Here is a 20,202-nt window from a genome sequence, read left to right as displayed (position 1 = left end):
CATATACATCCTATATGTATACCATTTATGCAACCATTCAAAAGTTTGGTGTCAGTAAGATTTCTTATTGTTTCTTTTTAAGTAAACAGTAAAACAGCAATGTTGTGAAATATTACTACAATTTAAAATGACTGAGAAATCATTCTGATATGCTGATTTGAAACTCAAGAAGCATTTCATATTGTAATTTTTGCTGCTTAATATCTCTTTAGAAAACATGATGCATTTTTTAATATAAAGTTCAACAGCATTTATTTGAAATCATCTGACATTATAAATGTCTTCACTGAGAATGAATGTCTTATTTCTTAGATTATCACTAATAGCACCTCAGAGAGTGGGCAAATGTAATGGAAATATCATATAGAGGATATCCATCCTCTGCTCAGAGTGCAACTCACTCTCTCTTTCTCTTTTGTACCTAGATTTGAGAAGACCGAGATCAGAGCCCTCCAGCTATTATAGCAACGAGTGCCAGCGGGACCTCCCTCTCGCCAAAAAACACAAGCCCAACCCCGAGCTTGTGCAAGCACAGCTGGATAAGCCCATGTCGGTTCCCTTGAACATGGAGCAGCAGACACATAAACTGTCCACCAGCCCTAAGACCCTTCCTTCCACCCCATCCAGCCCGGATAAGAGCATCTCAGAGGAGAGTTTGGGAACAGTGGGTATCCCACAAGCCAAGATGGCCTCTTACCGCGGAGGGCATAAATGGAGCACTAGAGAAGTGCTCAGGAAGGGGGGCATCAGCGGGGTAGGAAAGGAGAAGTTGGCCAGCCGGTTGCGACAGCGTGGCGAGTCACTCAGCATGCTGGGAATGGTGGAGAGAGAGATGGTAGACACTGAGATACTTTCTTACAAGGAGGATCTAGAGAACCAGGACTGCCTCTCACACATGGAAGACCTGCAGGTGAGAGAAGTGCACATAAACAAACTCACACGGTGCCCTAAATGGCACTCACTCACAGTCAGCCAGCCTCATTTACACCTGTACTGATACATTTGTCAGTAATAGACTCTGCAAACAAACACAGCTACAAGCATAGAGAGGCAAAGGGAGATATAGAGCGCCATCCGTCCTGCTGACATGTGAAATCACCGCTAGAGAGCGGCGGTTGCGGCCCCACTCTCTGCCCAGACCTTCGTCACCACATAATACACTTCTGCCATTGATTTGCTCCCATTGCCAGGAGTTAGTCCAGCCTCATTCATCTCTGTCACTCTATGGGCATAGAGGGGCTGAAGCAGTGTGTTCCTCCAAAGTAAACACCCCAGTGCTTGATTGATCTGTCGGGTTAGCAAGTGTATGTGTGCATTTTGTCACAACAGAAAGTCTGTGCTTGTTTAACACTGAATGCATGTGTTTGTGCACCTCGCAGGCGAATATGATGAGCCTGGCAGAGCACATCATTGAGGCCACTCCGGAGCGTATCAAGCGGGAACATTTTCCAACCGTGGAGTCTGTTCCTCTGGACAACAGTGGGCTCACCAACACCATGAGCTGGCTAGCCAGTTACCTGGGAGACGTGGAACACCTGCCCAGCATCATCCACTTGAGGTTAGTGGATGTCATTACTTTAATATACATATGTACTGATAAGCTGCAACCGGGGGGGAAATTAACTTTTTTTGCCGACCAGCCACAGTTTGTCAGTTCGAAAAATGTAATTTTAAAAAACGTTTTTTGAATTTTCAAAAATATAAAAAATTTTCAATTCAAAAATATAAAACAACTCGCTATGTATGTGAACAAATACATGAAGCATTAACCAAAAAGTAAACAATGTAGATGTGGTTCTGACTCTCTTTGAAAAATCTAAAAAGAAATAAAGACCTTTTAAAGAACTAATGAGAGGATCAGAATATAACAAAACATTATTAAATAATAAATAATAATATTTAAATCTTTTCAACTTTTTGAACTCTATTCATCAAAGAGCACTGAAAAATGTATCATGGTTTTCACTCAAATATTAAGCAGTTAATGTAAACAATGCTATGTTTTCAGCATTGATAATAATAAGAACTGTTTATTGAGCTCCAAATCAGTATATTAAAATCTTTAGATATTTCTGAATCCCATATGACACTTAAGACTGTAGTAATGACTGCAGAAAATTCAGGAGTTGCATTTGAAAATATAGTAAAATAAAAAAACTGTTGTTTCAAATTATTTCCAATTTCAGTTTTTACTGTCTTTTTTTTCTTCTTTTTTTATCAAATGAATTCAGCCCTGGTGAGCATAAGAAACTTCTTTCAAAAACAAAAAAAACCCTACCAGGCTTCAAACTGTTGAACAGTAGTTTGTATATAATTTTCACAACATTTGACATTTTTCTCTAAACTATAATACTAAATATCTACGAACATTCAGGTGTGTTTATGTACTGATTTGATCATCAAAATAAATTTCTGAACAGCAGCCAAAAATGTTTGTAATTGCGCAAATGTCAAAGTAAAGTCAACCTGCTGCACTTTTAATTTTCCACCCTGGCAATGATGTGCTTAAGGAAAAAAAAAATGCATGCCTAGACCCTGCTAACTCCATGTATGTATGTGTGTGTGTGTGTGTGTGTTTTGTTTCTTTGAGCAGTCCCATATACAGTGAACCCCTGACCCCTCCCTCCAACCCTAGCCTGAGCCCGGGTAACTCGCCCATGCGTGAGGGTCAATTTGAGAAGCCGACCTTGCCTGCTCCATCCGAGTGGAGTGAGTTTCTCAGAGCTTCCAACAGCAAAGTGGAAAGAGAGCTAGCCCAGCTCACGCTGTCCGACCCCGAGCAGAGGGAGCTCTACGAAGCCGCACGGCTGGTGCAGACCGCTTTCAGCAAGTACAAGGTACAGGCCAGAGGTTCGGGTGCCACGCGCTTGTGTTGATGTGTGAATAGAGACAGGATGTAAACATCTGTGCGCAGGTATTGGTAGGAACAAACACAGGACACCCTCTGTCTCCTTCCTACTTTGTCCTTCCTTATGAGTTCATAGACACACAGGCACAGAGTAGTCAGTCCCCACAGCTTCAGCATGGGTAAGGTGGCTTAACCAGCGCATGGCCTGGCTTATTATGAAGAGCGATTGTTGCCTCCTGTGGCTGCCTGTAATGAGTTTCCACAAAGACTCACCAGCTGGCCAGACTGGCGGCTTGTGCTCAGAGGCGTCTGCTCTCTCAGCACCAGCTGCGGTTAAGCGAGAAGGGCGTCTTTTCTCTATCACTTTCATTTTCCTGTAAGTGAAGAGCCTAGTGGGCGTCTCCCAAGTGTTGCCCACTCCTCAGACCAACCCGTTTCCCTCTCTCTTTGCAGGGACGCCCACTGCGCAAGCAACAGGAAGTAGCCACCGCTGTCATTCAGCGCTGTTACAGGAAGTACAAGCAGGTAATCCTTTAAGATGCTCTGACATTGACTTTGCCAACCTTTGCTGGATTCCTGGTTCATACGTCAAGCTCCAGCAAATGCACTTGAGTCAATTATATGGCCTGCTGTAGTAGGAATTGTTGTTCAAAAGCTTTTGAAGAGCTCTTAGTGTAAGGACACACGATTTCCCATTCATGACAAATCTATTTTTGTTTCCTTTCCAAGCTAACATGGATAGCCTTGAAGGTAATTTTTTGTTTGTTTGATTGTTCATGCATTATTTAAAGCAGATTTTCTTTTGTCTGCACAAATATAAAAGAAAATGTAATAGCCATGGTCATTTACCCACTGTGTCATTCACATATTTTGACGGAAGTAGTTGCAAGGGATGCTCCATATACTGAGGACTAAAGAGACCGATCTCACTTGGACAAGGGTATTCAGATTTTTTCTGGAGACCCCCAGATGGTTGCAAGAGTGTTTTAGGGGGTCCACCGAAAATCTGAGAGGGTACAAAATACAAATGAGAAATAAAAAATGCATTTCAGAGCTATCACAGTTAACTGTAAATTAGAAATCTGTAAATTCTCTAGGACAATATTCATTGTAAGAAGCACTATAAAAATGCAATTGAATTTTATTGTTTCTTTTCAGGTTTATGCATCTAATATCAAGATCATATTTTAGTCATTTGCATTGGCTTCAATAGAGTAACAATACAGAAGTCAATAATTTAATTTTGGAAACAACATGTTGCCTTTATATAAAGCTTTTTGTCTCACACAGTATAAACAGCTCTTTATAAATAAAAATATATAGCTGCTTTTACATTTTAGGAAATGTTCTCTGAGGGCAAAATATCTTTTAGTGGTTGTTGGCTTTAAAAAGTTTGCTAACCCCTCTTCTAGATTATCAGTAATGGAAGAAAAAGTAAAAGAAGCCCAAAATAAGCAATGTGCCTCAGTTAAATAAACCAAAATACACAACTGTATTCTAGAAATAAGATTGAAAAAATTGCAATCTGCTACTTCCTACATTTATAAGCAACAAGCCTAAAAACTATTATAGTGAGTGATCAGGCCAATACTGATAGACATAATGTCTTTAATTGTTAATATTACTTATTTACAACTGCAAACACCAAAACTTTGCTGATTATCACTCTGTCAATCATTGCAATTTTGAGAGTAGCTCGTAAACGTGTGATAATTTAGTGATGTATACTTAAAGGGATAATCCACCCAAAAAATGTAATTCATCATCATTTTACTCACCCTCCTGTTGTTTAAATGTTTTTCAGTCTCTAAACTTTGCAGTGTGTATGTGGCCAAAGTAAGTTGAATAGGGAGCCATTACATTTTTGTCATTAATGTCTTCATTAATATGTTTATATATCAGTATGCACTTTATAAGAAGATGACGCAGGCCGCCATCCTTATCCAGAGTAAATTCCGCAGCTACCACGAGCAGAAGAAGTTCCAGCAGAGCCGGCGGGCGGCCGTGCTGATCCAGCAGTGCTACCGCAGCTACAGAGAGTTCGGCCGGCTGAGGCCTCACCGCAGAGCGGCCACCGCCGCACTGGTTCAGCACAAACTCAGGTAGCACTCAATACACTGCCCTGTGATAAATCACTGCCTCGTAAATTCGGTCCAAATCTGATTCCAACTGATGTTTGATCTGCTGTGCTCAGCCAATAGCTCTTATGAATCTGTTCCAAGTGGCATACTGTTCTGAGCTTTGCCCTGTGAGATATTTTATTCATGTACTAGATGTAATGTGCAAAATTAAATGTGTTTAAGAGCGATGTTTCTTTTTCAGAAGCAGTCTTCTCACTAAGAGGCAGGATCAGGCCGCCCGCAAGATTATGAGGTTCCTCCGCCGTTGCCGCCACAGGTATTCTCCCACCACCACATCGCCCCTACTGGCCATGCAATTCATCCACTACCTGAAACACAGCTGATACAGATACAAATGTGACACTTCCCATATTTTCGATTTTTTTTTTAGTTATAACGGAACTTATTTTTTATCCTTGAAAATGTGATTCATTAATCATGAGTGGTTTAGTGAGAGGTGCTCCTCCCTTCCCTTGGCTCTTTTTCCTCGCCCTCTTTCTCCATCATGATATCTGCTGTGTGCTAATAGCTGTCTGGTGTTGTTTTGCTGTTAATGCAAAGCCCCTTGATGGACCATAGACTATTCAAGCGGGTGAGTGCAGCCTCAGCGATTCAGTATGTCTCCCTTTTTTCTATCTCTCCCTCTCGCTCGTCACACACACACAAAGACCCCCTTCCCATCCCCTCTTGCTCCTTCTTTCCCTCCTTCATCACCACTGCTTGATGCCTGCTTGCATGACAGCTACCAACTGGACGCACAGATGACTGAGATCAAGGGCCTCAGCAAATGATCGGCCTCAGGATATCGGTTGTGTCTTGCTATACACTAACCACTGAGACACTACATTAAACAAGCACCTTTTTCTCCTGTCTTGATTATTTACGTTTCCTTTACTTACTGTATTTGTAAAGAGGAAAAGATAAGATAGACGGAAGAACAGAAGGTTGTTTGGTCTAAGCGATGTTGCATGAATTTATTATAATGGGTTTTGCTCTTTGACCATGAGGCATGCTGGGAAATATGTGACCAAGAGAAAACTGGCTACCTCTCTGGCTTGTGTGTTTGGTTCTGACTATTGCACATGCTGCAGTGGGAACTGACTGTCTGTCTGTCTATCTCTCTTTAATATTTTGGTAGTTGATATGATATCTGTATACAAAAAAAATCTAAATATAGTACAAAAGCTAAGTTGGTCGTATTACCCTGTGCAAATGTCACCTGGATTTCATCAGATGTTTGAGAAGGACGTAGACAGAATAATCAGCTGATAGCTTTAGTTTCTTGTTAGAAGTGATGAGATGAGAAGGTTTCAGACTGATTTTGTATTAAATGAAATGCAGACTATTTTAAGCTTTTTGTCCTATATATCTACTTAGTGCAGAAAATTACAAGGTGAGGCAATGAAGAAAATGGGGCAAATCATCAGTGAAGAACTTGTGCATAGAGCACTGGCCAGAAGAGTGTTCTTTCAAACTAATTATATTATTATAAAAATGATTATATTAAATTATATACACTACCGGTTTCCACAAATATTTTAAGCAGCACAACTGTTTTCAAGAAGAAATGTTTCTTGAGCACTAAATTAGCATATTAGAATGATTACTCAAAGATCATGTGACACTGAAGACTGGAGTAATGGCTGCTGAAAATTCAGATTTTCCATCACAGGAACAAATGACATTTTAAAATATTTTCAAACTGAAAACAAACGCAGCTTTTAACTGGTTACGTGTTCCACATAAACCATGCAATCTCATAACACTCAATCTTCAAAAATGCATTTTACACTGCGCTGGATATTTAAAGATTTTAAAGGGTTTTCTTACAGCACACCAGTTTTCTTTTCTGTTCAAAAGGATAATTTGCAAAAAAATGAACCTTAAGTTGTTCCAAAGCTGTATGACTTTTTTATTCTTTGGAACACAAAAAGAGATGTTTAGAAGAATGTCAAGGTTGTGTTATTTCTGTACAATGTTTGACAGGGACAGCCATTCAGTTTCATTGTATGGAAATGAGCGGCTTGGGCATTCTGCTGAGAATCTGCTTTTGTGTGCTACACAAGAAAGAAACTGCCCTTTTAACCAGGGCTTGATCTGACCTTATCTGCCTTCTGAGATAAATGCTAAAATGATGTGAGATGTTCGACCTGTGTCCCTTAATATCTGCCTGTTGTTTTTCAGAGTGAGAGAATTGAGAAAGGCCAGGGAACATGAGAATGTCCAGAAGAGCCCCCTCACAATGTGACATTACTCTCCAGACTCTTCCTTTCAGTTTTTCTGTTTCAACCAGAGACATTTTACAAGAGGAAAAAAAATAGCAAGAACACTGCAACTCTTACTACTACTGTATGACTGATACTTCGGCTACTAAACAACTGCATTTTTTCATATCTCTTTATTCCTTCGATGTTTCTTTTATGAAGGAAAGAGCCAACTGCTGTGGATCAAAAACTCTAAGGACGTTGTTTTAGGAAGAACAACATTTGCTTCATGGCATTTTTTGCACTTTTTAATGGATTGATTTGTCATTTTGGATGAGCATTTAAATGTTTTGTTTGAAAAAAAACATTAAAAAAATTAAGTCTTCAGTGGCTCATAAAGAGAAGATAAATGAAGTGAGAAAGAAAGAGAGAAGATGACAAAATATGGAGTCGACACAGAAACATGGCCGGACCTGTTCCGAGTGTATTTCATAGTTTTCAAAAGAAGTGTTAAAATTGTTACCAAAAAAATGATGAATAATTCATGGATTAGTTTTTGTACATGCTTTACTCCACAACCAGACAAATTCGTCAGAAACTTCTTCCAGTCTGTCCCTTACGCTCACCCATCTTTCCAAGTGTTGCCCACTCTACAAAAGGACTGGGTTGCTAATGAATGTAAGAGTCAAATGCTGATGTTGATCTGCTAACAAGATGTGTAAAAACACAGGTATACATACAATTTTAACCAACAACTATTTTCAAATTGATGATATTCTGCCAGTTCAAAGTTAGCGAGGCATCACAGTGCAGTGGATCGCTCCAGGCAGATCTTGTCTTATGCATGCTTGAAACTAGGCCACAGTCTTTTCAATGTTTTGTTTTTAACTCCATTAATGTACTGGAGACACCAACTGTCATCACCTCTGCCCATCATTTACTATTGGCAAGTTTGTAAAGTTTCCTTATGTTAATCCAATGTTAAACAGTCACTTTGTTCAATCGAAAATCAACTTCAGAGGTTTTCTAAGCTCTTTAAAGGAAAATGACATGCATTGCCTTGATATCTTTGACATACTTTGAAGGGTCTCCACACAGGGGTTAGACAAATCCATATTTTTGACAATTGAGCGGTTCCTGTACATAAAGAGGGTTGCCGGTAAGCAAAGTAAAACATTTATCTAAGCGGGATTGTATTTAAGAAATATATTATTTTACTCATTGAAGGGGATCAAAACAGATTAGATTCAAAATCTGAATATTTGTATAGTTTTGTTTGAATGCCTAAGAAGTATGGTTGTATCGTTTGTACATAGTGTAAATACCTGGGATAAAGTCAAGCTACTGTATGTGCATGACAAAAACAAACAAAGATACAAAAAAAAGAGTTCAAAAGCATTAGTGGCTATGCTCTGAAAAATTATTTCAATATAAGAGTATTTTATTTTACTTTGAATGTTCTTGAGAAGAACATTTTGCTAAAGCATGACTTTTACTGCAATTCTGAAAAAATACTGTATTTAAGAGGTGAGATGGCAAAATGATCATTAGGTTATGTTTACATCTGTTTGTTTTTTCTGGGCTACCAAGAATCTTTTTGCCAATGGTGCCAAGTAATGTGAATGCTACTGCTTAAAGGAAGTTAATCATTGCTGAACAGATAATTAACCCGTCAACACAGTCGGACAAGGATGATGGTGTATTCAGGAAGGATCTTTAAGTGTATCACATCTCATTTGGTTTCTTTGTACTGCATATTTGTCTGTTTTGTGTTTCATAAGTCTGAATACTTTTGTATTATGTCATTGAAATTATGTAAAGTATGTTTTTCTGTTATGAATGCAGGTAGTGGAGCTTAGAGCAGCGTGTAACGTGTAACACTCTGACAGTCTAATTCAACAAGATGTGCAAAAAACCCTGCGAGATGACAGTATAGAAGCTGCCTGAAATAATGACAGAACCTGTTTCGAAATCCACACTGCTACACTGATTGAAAGATTGGGTTCCCTGTTATGCATTTAAACGGGATTCTTTTGGTGCTAAAACGTTGGCGTCAAGAGCCAGATACACCTCCAAAGATCAATCCGTTTCACTGGTGTTGCAGTGACGTTACATTTAACAGCAGGTGGTCGCCGTGGCTTTTGAAAAGGAGAAAGTTTTAGAAAGCGCTCTTGAAAATGAGTTAATGCACTAAAAATGTGTATATTTCAGTTGCCGCTTTTTGTCATATTTTATATTTGCAAAGAGAATGATATGTAAATGTTTTCTTCAGAGTGCTTATGTTGGAAGTGCCTGATCATGTTCTAAATCTAGCGAGCCGTGTCAGTCTGCATGTGAGGTTTGCTATGGACTGGCATTAGCGAGAAGTGAATTATAGTCTGTCCGTTTTTCTTTTCCGTTACGTTATTTGTTTCTTTGTCCGTGCTTTCTCTGTGTATTTAATTTTAACGCACCAGGAATTTATGGCTTCGTCATAACTCACGTCCTCTATTGGAACTGCCAGATGAACCGGCGAGGACTGCAGATTCAGTCCGGCTGGTTCTTGCCTTGCATTCATCATTCCGGTAGCAGTTTAGGTTGTCAGCTGATGCACTGCGGTGGCAACTCGAGTCTTATTATGCTTGCATGGGTAACATAGATAACCGGGTGGCTGAAACAGCACCCAAAGCATGCTTATTTTTGTAGATTTGGTAGTCAGGTAGACTTGTCGAAGAAATACTGTTCTGTAAAGCAGCTGGTTTTATGGGTTGCAGAACTTGAAACAGACCGAGGGCTTCGAAACGTAAACCTTACAATACAAAAAGTCAAAACAGCTGGCAAATTGTCAGTAAGCTACTACTCATATTTACAGGGGCAGCATGAATCTTTTTTTTTAATAGAATTTGGCTTCCTGTTTCGTTTTCGAATTCAGTTTCACTCCACTTTCCATTTACATTCCCATTGTTTTCAACTACTCCACCACAAAAACAGGTGAAAAAAAAAAAACGTGTGTACCTCATTCGAAAACACGCGCCACAGAACTGTGTCCATATCCGCGTTAAAGTGTCCATGGCACTAGTGCAGTTGAAACCTCGGGTGTGAATCTGACGGGTTCACTTTTGTATCTTAACTCAGGTGCCAAACTGGAGAAAAGGAGGAGATAGAGCAGGTCACTTGAGAATTAGTTGCTGCTTATTGGGAAACGAGCCAGACTGTCCTGATCAAATTACTGTGATTCTGAACATGTCATGCTGTTCACCTTTTTTTAATCAACTTTGTGAGCTGAGTTGGCATACCCTAGGTCCCTAAAAACCGGTTTGTGGAAAGCGCGACACTGACTGGTGTTGTATAAGAGTGATTAAGCCCGTTGCAGTGGAGCAGGTCTAGGCGAATGAGTCTGATGCTTGTGTAGATATGCATGGATGTTTCAGTTCAGTGCAGCGTCTCCGGATCCTATAGTCACTGTATAAACACACTGTCGTGGATATACTGTATCACAATAATGAAAAAGTGCTGCTCAGATCGATTCATCAACATCATCATCACTTTATTCTAGTCATAGATAGACGTTTCAAAACATTTAAAAGAATAGCTGTAGTTTATAAATGCCAGACAATAACCTCATCTGGTCGCATACGGGTTAATTTTGACAATTCTGCTTCAGCTTTAACGGTATCACAGCTCAGCCCACAGAAGATACCTCATCAGTTTTGTTTGTCGCATCAACGACTTCAAACAGAGACTGCCTTTCCTGCGCATCCATTCTTTAGAAAAGAGAGTACAGGGCCCTATGGAAACATCCCACCACTCATGGACACAGAGCAATAAGCAATTCCTGAGGTGGAGACCTGTAGACCTAATGGGGATAGCGATCAGTTGGACACACGTAGCTGACTTACTCTTATGCAAATGCCAGTATTGTGAGATTAGAATGCAGTAGTTTAAGGACAGTGCTTATATGACACCCTTCATGGAGCTGCACGTTTTCATCCCTTTCAAACCCAGAAAATAGCGGTCCTGCCTTTATTACAAGCTACACTTGGGGCTCTCTACACTTTGCATGTTAAACTAGTGTTAGATCTACTTTTCCTCTCCTCTCTAGCTGTCTTTCTCTGTGTCTTTCCCGATTACGTAGCCCTCTCCTTTCCTGATGACCCCTGATTTTTGTTTTGTTTTTTTGTTTCTTCTTTTTTAAATGTCTTTGTTTTTCTTCCTTCCCCCTGGTTTGAGCAATTTATTTTTGTAATTGTGCATGTTAAAGAGTCACTGAATCGATGGATATGTTAGAAAAGAGAATTCAGCTGCTGAAGCCATGCAAAATGTTTTGAATTGCCCTTAAAAATATGAAAGATGTTTTCTGAATGCTTTATATTCTCTCTGCTGTAAAATAATAAAAAGGGAAAAACTTAAGAGAAGCCTGTTTTTCAAGTCATTTTAGTGTATTTTTAAAACTAAACTAAAAGAAAATGTTTTAAACTGTAGACTTTTTAGTTTAATTATATTTCAGTTTGAATTGCTTTGTTGGCTCAGTTGGGCCATCTGTTGGTCACTGCAGGCCACTGCATCCTGTCACACTTAAAGATGCTTTGACAGTTTCAGGTCCAAATAATGATATTCATGTTTAATGAATCATGATCATGAATTATTGAAAGGTCATAGAGTAAATAAATGTTATTATTGGTTGTCCTCAAACTATTCAAATTCAGTGATTAAACTATTGGTTAGTTATTTTGTGTGATCAGGAATGGTGGATGCTTGATGGGAATAATAGCTTATGATAACAGGAAATGACTGCTGGGTGTGCATTTGTGCTTGTGCTGAAGAGGCATTTTTTGCTTTATTATTGACAATAGAACAGGGGACAGTGATGGGGTCAGTTACTGGCAGGGTTTATGGGCCAGGTAACTGCCCTCTAGACTCTAAACACGTGGTTATTGGTCAGACTCCTCTAAGGATATAAATTGTGAAGACAATACTTTAACCTCAGTGTAGCGCTGTGTTCTGCACAACAACAACCACTTGGGAATTGCTGGAGGCTGTTCAGGTAAGGAACAAAGTGTTTGTAATTTTTGACAGTTATGAATCATTCACTGTATTTCAGTTCTGATTTGCTTGTTTGTGCTATATGTCATAATATGATTTGTAGAAAGAAATACTGTTCTACATGTACATATAATCATGTCTAAACAAACAGATCATTATATGAACAACTGAAAATTTACATTTTTTCAATTAGTATATGTAGCTATATAATAATTTATATTGTTATATATTGTCATTTGTGTGTGTTGTATATAAATGTGTGTGTGTAAGGGGGTGGATAGATAGATAGATATACTATATTTAGATATATTTTCTTTTATCATGTAGTTTATGTATTTATGAAACAATTACGTTTTTTGAGACCTTATTTATTTGTGCATCATTATGACTGTGTTCTGCTGTACAGATATAATGAAGGGGATGTTTGGCATGTCTGCCAGTCTGTTGCTGCTGTGTGTCTTGTGGGGTCACAGTCAGCCTGTACACACTGCCGCTTACACTGTCAGAGAGGTGAAGACACTTTTAGTGTCATGTAGTCATAAAAATGAGAAATTGCTCATTCAGCAGTTTTTGTTTATGGAATATTGGACTACTAATAACTACTGCATGTGTGTGTGTGTGCTGTTAGATGATAGAGCTCCTAAGAACGATGACTCCAGTAAATGAGCAGATGGGACAGGACACAGAGCTGATGGACTCTCCTGAGGTTCTGTGGCCTAATACTGAGGATCTGGAGAAGAGAGACCTGCCACGTCTAGGAGTAGCAATACACAGAGTCTTACCCTCAAGAGTCCACAGCAGGTAATCAAACAACCACTGATCTGCTGTTCTTGTAAAACAGCAGCAGCATGATTTTTTATGGCCATAAAAAAATATTTTGGACTCCCGAAAGAATACAATGTTTTAAGACATCCGTTCTTAAGCAAACTTTTTTATTTATTTATTATTATTATTTTGATTATTGTAGTAAATATTTTAATATTCCAAGGAACCTTTTCCTCTATAAAGAACATTTTATGCAATGGAAAGTTCCGTGGTTGTTAAAGGTTATGGAACCATAGATGCCTTTATTTTTAAGACTTGGTGCCCTAGATATGACCAAAAAAGTGTTTATTTTTTAATATATATTCTTTACATTTTATATAAATAGAGTAAAGGTGTTGAACACGTATTATAGCTTAACTTTGGTGTGTTTTTTTTTTCTTTTTATGTGTGTTCAGTAAGTCCGTAGATGCATCTAGATACCGTTTGTCATCTCCAGCTAAGTGGATGTCCAGCCTCCAAGGTTGAAGAATAGTCACTGTTTGATTCATCAGTCTCAAAAATACTTGAACCAGTCAATCCAAAGCTACCAGGTTTACACTCAAATCTCATCTGCATGCTCTCTGTGAAGAACTCATTGTAAAACATTAAATAAAACGAATTACAAAATATACAAATGTGAATTCTTTACAAAGAGGCGGGGGGAGGGGGGCAACATTATGGACAAAGAATGGAGGCTTTTTATTTGTTTCTTTTTTATTATTTTATTTTTGCATTTATTTATAGTTTACAGTAATATGTCTTATACAGTACAGCTAATGTGGTCTCTTCTATAAAGATAGTATTGGCACTTAATCCAAATATTCCAGAATTATATGTTATTAAAAATTTACAGACACATAAAAGCTGAAGATATGTAGAAAAAATCCCAGATATTTGACATGTTAGTGGTTTACATCAGTCTCTCTGTGAAGCAAATGTTTTTATAACTGTGTTCTGTATATTTTTGCTGTTGTATTGTGTGTATATATGTGTGTGTGTGTGTGTGTGTGTGTGTGTGTGTGTGTGTGTGTGGGTGTGTGTGTGGGTGGGTGGGTGAGTGTGTGTGTGTGTGTGTGTGTGTGAAAGAGAGAGTCCATACTGGTAGGAAAAGCTATAAAAGCCCTGTGACTCAGTTCAGTATGTCACGAATGCCTCAAACACAGTATTTCCAGAAGCAATCTGCACCGCCGCCTCTCTTCCTGAACTGTCTCCTGCTGCCCCACAGACCACTGGGAGGAATGAGGTGATATGGTTTTTCTAGCAGTAGCTTAAAAGAGAAAGAGAGGATGTTGCTCACATATTTGCATGAAAATGTAATATAGCCAAGATAATGCACATGAACACAACATTATTTACATGCTTAGAGATTGTTATTCATTTACCTCTCTAAGAACCTCTTTAGAAGTCTGCCCAGGCACTTTGATACCTGTGAAAGGAACAGTATGAGCATACAAAAGAGTGATTTTTTTCATCTGCAGAAGAACTTTCAGTAACACTAAAAGATGGTGCAGTTGTAACTTTTGAGATTAAATGTCTGTGTCAGATAAATGAGTCTCACTCTCTCGGCTGAGCAGCGGGGAATATCCTACGACTGCCGCCCTCTGCAGGAGATCATTGAGATCAGCGACAGAGAAATCATCTGGACTGACGCCTCCGGCCTCTTCCACTGAATCTAAAGCAGCAATCAGACAAGACATTATTTCATCAGCTACAGCAGATTTGCCTGCATTGCTATCTGGCACCAGTATTACAAAATATTACATTTTTGCACCAATTTAAGCCAGCTGTCAATGAAAATGGGTATCAATGAAAAAGAGAGAGAGAGAGAGAGAGACTGTTCTAAGAATGTCTCCTTGGGTGAAAATAATGCTAAATGCATGGTGAAAAGCAAGATTTATTACATACATATTATATATTTTTATATATTATAATAATTATATACTGTGTGTATATATAAAATAATCATTAGTATTGCTTATTGTGTTGTTATTAATATTATTACATGTTCAATAGATTATTATTATTATTGCATGGATCCTGAACATCCATGAACACAACTTTGCAAGAGAAAGTAAGAGAAAATATCCAATATATACACACAAAAAAAAAATCAATAATCATGGCCAGGGGAAAAATATCCTCTCTCTATATATATATATATATATATATATATATATATATATATATATATATATACAAAACAGCAACAATAATAATAAATAATAACATCTGAAACATTGTGTCTGAATGCACTCACCAGGGCCGCTGTAAGTCATGTCAGCTGTGTCCGTAACAGGATGTGCTAACAGATGACTGCAGGAGAGCAGGAGGACAGAGCAGGACAGAAGCAGGTTACAGATCATCTCTGCAGCAGGTTGAAGGTCCTATCAGGTCAGGCTTTGGTGAATGAGGTGGATGGATGCTCTCTTATCTTATATACACCACTCTACCAAAGCTGAGTGAATCATAATCAATGCAGTGTTTTTATTGAGAGTCCTATTTTAAAATGTGGATCCTGTTGAGTTAATATCCATGAATAAATCAGGATGACTGGTGCAGCAGGTCCACTGTGGCTTTATCACCTTTGAATCTCATTGACCTGTTTTACTGAATTTGTAAATTGGGGGACACAGGTGTGCAAATGTTCACCTATCAACTCTTCAGACAGCAGAACACATAAATAGATCATTTTATGAATATATCAGACGATTTATTTAGCCCATGAATCTAATTCTTTTACGTTGAAAATGATGAAAATATGTCTCTTTAAATTCATAGAAAAGATTGATTCCAACAACATTATGTCAACGAAGGTAATAAAAATGAAGCTCAGGGATATAAAGTCCAGATTACCCGTCTGCTGAGGAAAGCGTGACATTTGTTTATCACCCGCTGGCAAAGAAGTATTAGTGATGCACATTTGACATTTACAAAGCTTGGAGTATAATCAGACAGAGCAGACCTGAGAAATGAAGAGCCATTTTAAAAGGATGTACCTCACTCACAGTCTGACTACATCTGTGAATTTAATAGGCTATGCAAGATTGATCTTATGAGGAATTTGAGTGGCTGAATTACTCCAAATATTGAACACAAATTCACAATACACTCAAATGCACATTAAAATTAAATGTTCAATACACATAACAACTAATGCAATACAAAAATATACAATATGCAATATCAGGTCATAATCAAACCCCCATTCAGAATTGAAGTTGAATAATACAACTCGAATTCATGGAAATGTTGGGACGTTTTTTTAAATTTGAATAAAATGAAAACTAAAAGACTTTCAAATCACATGAGCCAATATTTTATTAATAATAGAACATAGAGAACATAACAAATATTTAAATGGAGACATTTTACACTTTATCCACTAAATGAGCTCATTTCAAATTTGATGCCTGCTACAGGTCTCAAAAAAGTTGGCACGGGGGCAACAAAGGGCTGAAAAAGCAAGAAAGTTCGAAAAAATTCAGCTGGGAGAACATCTAGCAACTAATTAAGTTAATTGACATCAGGTCTTTAACATGATTAGCTATAGTATAAAGGGATGTCTTACGGCAGAGTCTCTCAGAAGTAGGCTCTCCAATCTGTAAAAGAGTGTGTAAAAAGATTGTGGAATACTTTAAAAACAACGTTCCTCACCGTCAAATTGCAACGGCTTTGCAAATCTCATCATCTGCAGTGCATAACATCATCAAAAGATTTAGAGAAACTGGAGAAATCTCTGTGCGTATGGGACAAGGCTGAAGACCTTTGTTGGATGCCCGTGGTCTTCGGGCCCTCGGACGACACTGCATCACTCATCGGCATGATTCTGTTATTGACATTACTAAATGGGCCCAGGAATATTTCCAGAAACCACTGTCGGTAAACACAATCCGCCGTGCCATCTGCAGATGCCAACTAAAGCTCTATCATGCAAAAAGGAAGCCATATGTGAACATGGTCCAGAAGCGCCATCGTGTCCTGTGGGTCAAAGAACATTTAAAATGGACTGTTTCAAAGTGGAAAAGTGTTCTATGGTCAGACAAGTCCAAATTTAACATTCTAGTTGGAAATCATGGATGCCGTGTCCTCCGGGCTAAAGAGGAGGGAGAGCTTCCAGCGTGTTATCACAGTTCAGTTCAAAAGCCAGTATCGCTGATGGTATGAGGGTGCATAAGTGCATACGGTATGGGCAGCTTGCATGTTTTGGAAGGCACTATGAATGCTTAAAGGTATAGAAAGGTTTTAGAGCAACATATTCTCCCCTCCAGATGACGTCTATTTCAGGGAAGGCCTTGTGTATTTCAGCAGGACAATTCAAAACCACATACTTCTTCTTCTTAGCATTTGCATTGCGTGCCCAGCCACAGAACAGCATCTTGTTCAGCCAGGTGAAGAGCCTTGAGTCCGCCGTTGAAATGAGTCAGCGGACACTCATTGACAATGTGCTGCATGGTTTCTGGTTCCCCACAGCTGCAGTTCGGATTGGTAGCTTGGCCCCACCGGACAAGGTTGACTGCACATCGACTTTGTCCCGTCTGGAATCGGTTCAGCATTGACCAGTGTCGTCGAGGATGGTCGAAGCCAGGAGGACAGACCGATGGCTCAGCTACGAGGGAGTGGTTCATAACATCAGTTGCTGCTCACTCATCACTCCATGCCGAATTGGTTGTCATATCCTCTGGCGGCGAGTCCAGCCAGACAGGTTTTCTCGATGACAGGTGGGCTGCTGGATGCAGTGTGATGTCCGAGTTGAGTGGCAACTTGTCATTCGCATAGACTTTAGTCAGCAGCTTGGCAGTGGCTCCTGTCGCCGGAGATGTGGTGGTGGTATGTTACTGAGAACTGGCAGCCATGGTAGAGGAGTAGAACATAGGGTTCCAGTGATTATGCCCATAGACATATTTCACTGAACGTCTACTAGCTTGGTGTGGGACAATCTAGACCAGACTGGTGCTGGAAGATCATTAATATAGATGTTGAAGAGACTTGGAGACAAGACAGACCCCTGCGGGAATCCATTTGCTTGTTTTCTCCAAGAGCTGTTTTTGTCTGCCACATGTACTCGAAAATGTCTGCCATGGAGGAAGAGTTCTATGGCCTCTACTACCCAATGCGGTAAAACTTTAGATAGTTTCAACAGGAGACCAGCATGCCAGACCGTGTCATAAGCCGCGGTTAGGTCAAGGAAGACGGTCCCAGTTTTCTGATTTTACTGGAATCCGTTTTCAATGTATGTCGTCCTGGCAAGAACTTGGTCACCAGTGCTATGTCCTGGCCTGAACCCTGCCTGCTCATCTGTGATGGCTTTCTCCAAGTCTGAGCTGATTCAGTGAAGGATCAAGCGTTCGAGTAGCTTGTAACACACGGATAGTAAGGATATTGGGCGGTAGCTGGCCGCAAGATTTAAGTCCTTGCCAGGTTTCGGGATGGTGATGACTTTTGCCTGGCGCCAGACTCGTGGCATCTTTTTTTCTCGAGCTATCCACGTGTAGAACGAAGCGAGCCATGATTTAGCCTTGGGTCCAAGATGTTTAAGAAATTCTGGCAGGATGTTGTCATATCCTGTGGCGGAGCCGTCCTTCACCGTACGGATCACCACATCCAGTTCTAACTCTGTGAATTCCTCGGGGGAGTCACCCTCCCGTCCAACTGTCTTCAAGCGTCAATACTGCCGCCACACGTTGTGCACGGATTGTCGGTGTGATTTCGACAGTGGAGCTTTTGCCACCTAGAGAAGGTGGCTGGTAACAGCGTTTGGACTGACAGCTGGTCTGGACTGCCCTGGTGGTCGTTGGGAGGCACCCAATCGACGAATCAGGCTCCAACTCTTCCGGCTGGAGTGGCTGTAGTTGAGTTTTTCCACTGATTCTTCCCATCGGCTTCGTCTGGCAGCATCCAGGGATTCAATTAGGTGGTCGGCAATGTCGGGGTTACCAGACCTTTCGTACTCCTCAAGGAGAGCTTGGCATTCGTCATCCAAGCACAGTGTGTAGACTGGCCTACAGCCACGGAGGATGGCTGTAGTAGCAGCACTGAAAATTGCTCCTTGGAAGCATTGGTAAGCCTCCTCGATTGGGATGCAGTGAGAAGGAATGGTTATAACACTTCTCTCCAGCTTGCTACTGTACAAGTCCCAGTTGGCTTTACGAAAATTCCAGCTCTTCTTGGATGAGCCATAGATAATCGGCAGTTGGAGTCCTATGTGGATGAGCAATGGCCTTTGCTGAATATGACCGAAGTCTCCCAACACCGTTTGGCTAGCTGGCTGGGCGTGGTCAATGATCGATGTGACCCAACAAAAGTCCGGTGAGTAGTCCTTTTGCCATTTTGCCGAATAGAATGTACAACGTTGCTTGGCATCATGGGTCAGAGTGAGATCACTGTTGGATGCCCATTCCACCAAAGCCTCTCCATCCTCATCAGGTTCTGAGTAGCCCCACTCAGGGTGATGGCTATTGAAGTCGCCCACGTATGCCGCAGGATGTACAAAAGCTGGAAGCACACCTTGGTCCCAGTGCTGACTGGGAGGTTTGTAGACATTGGCAACTCTGAATCCTCCAACCTGAATGATGTCACAGAAGTGTGATGATAAGGTCAAATCCTCCAATGGTGTAGCGCCCCGCTGACTGGTCTGCTATGTGTTTCTCCTGCAGACAGATGACATCAGCGCTGTCGCTGGGCTATGGTGCTGATTAGTGTTTGTTTGGCTGCAGAAAGACCCTCGACGTTAAGTTGTAGAACTCTAAGTGCCTGTCCAATGGTTTGAAAGTCACTGCACACTGGCTCGTTGGGATCTGCTGATGGTTGTGGCACGTGACCGGGATTCAATGCTAGAATTCGGTCTGTTGGTTGGATCATTGCAACTCTGGATGCTGGCTAGAAACCAGGTCGGAGTTGACAGGGAGCGCGACGAGAACGCTGATCCAATGCTGATCCAATGCTGATCCAACGCTGATCCAACATATTGAAGCTATTACAACAGCATGGCTTCGTAGTAGAAGAGTCCAGGTGCTGAATTGGCCTGCCTGCAGTCCAGATCTTTCATTTGGTGCATCATTAAACGAAAAATACGTCAAAGATGACCACGAACTCTTCAGCAGCTGGAAATCTGTATCAGTCAAGAATGGGACCAAATTCCAACATCAAAACTCCAGAAACTCATAACCTCAATGCCCAAGCGTCTTCAAACTGTTTTGAAAAGAAG

The 20,202-nt window shown here is 40.2% G+C and overlaps 2 protein-coding genes across 2 annotated transcripts in view; one reads left to right on the top strand and one right to left on the bottom strand.

Moving 5' to 3' along the window:
• LOC306860526 (calmodulin-binding transcription activator 1-like) overlaps positions 1–7,185 on the top strand; it is a gene marked incomplete at its 3' end in the record, with an annotated part of 416,062 nt that extends 408,877 nt beyond the window's left edge. The window contains exons 16-24 of the mRNA XM_079402251.1: positions 426–910; positions 1,380–1,558; positions 2,594–2,837; positions 3,302–3,373; positions 3,578–3,598; positions 4,751–4,950; positions 5,171–5,245; positions 5,530–5,560; positions 7,153–7,185. Coding sequence (XP_079258377.1) covers positions 426–910; positions 1,380–1,558; positions 2,594–2,837; positions 3,302–3,373; positions 3,578–3,598; positions 4,751–4,950; positions 5,171–5,245; positions 5,530–5,560; positions 7,153–7,185 — 1,340 coding nt within the window. The remainder of the gene's footprint in view (positions 1–425; positions 911–1,379; positions 1,559–2,593; positions 2,838–3,301; positions 3,374–3,577; positions 3,599–4,750; positions 4,951–5,170; positions 5,246–5,529; positions 5,561–7,152) is intronic.
• A 6,966-nt stretch (positions 7,186–14,151) lies between these two features.
• uts2a (urotensin 2, alpha) lies at positions 14,152–15,361 on the bottom strand (the record flags this gene model as incomplete). Its single annotated transcript, XM_079402948.1, has 4 exons — positions 14,152–14,265; positions 14,381–14,424; positions 14,557–14,670; positions 15,256–15,361. 4 exons carry the CDS (start codon positions 15,359–15,361, stop codon positions 14,152–14,154), a joined length of 378 nt encoding a protein of 125 aa, XP_079259074.1.
• Between the last annotated feature and the right edge of the window lie 4,841 nt (positions 15,362–20,202).

The sequence above is a fragment of the Barbus barbus genome (assembly GCF_936440315.1).
Source record: "Barbus barbus genome assembly, chromosome: 41".
Lineage (NCBI taxonomy): Eukaryota > Metazoa > Chordata > Actinopteri > Cypriniformes > Cyprinidae > Barbus > Barbus barbus.
The sequence above is the reverse complement of the archived record's forward strand: the minus strand, read 5'-3'. Positions and strand labels throughout refer to the sequence as shown.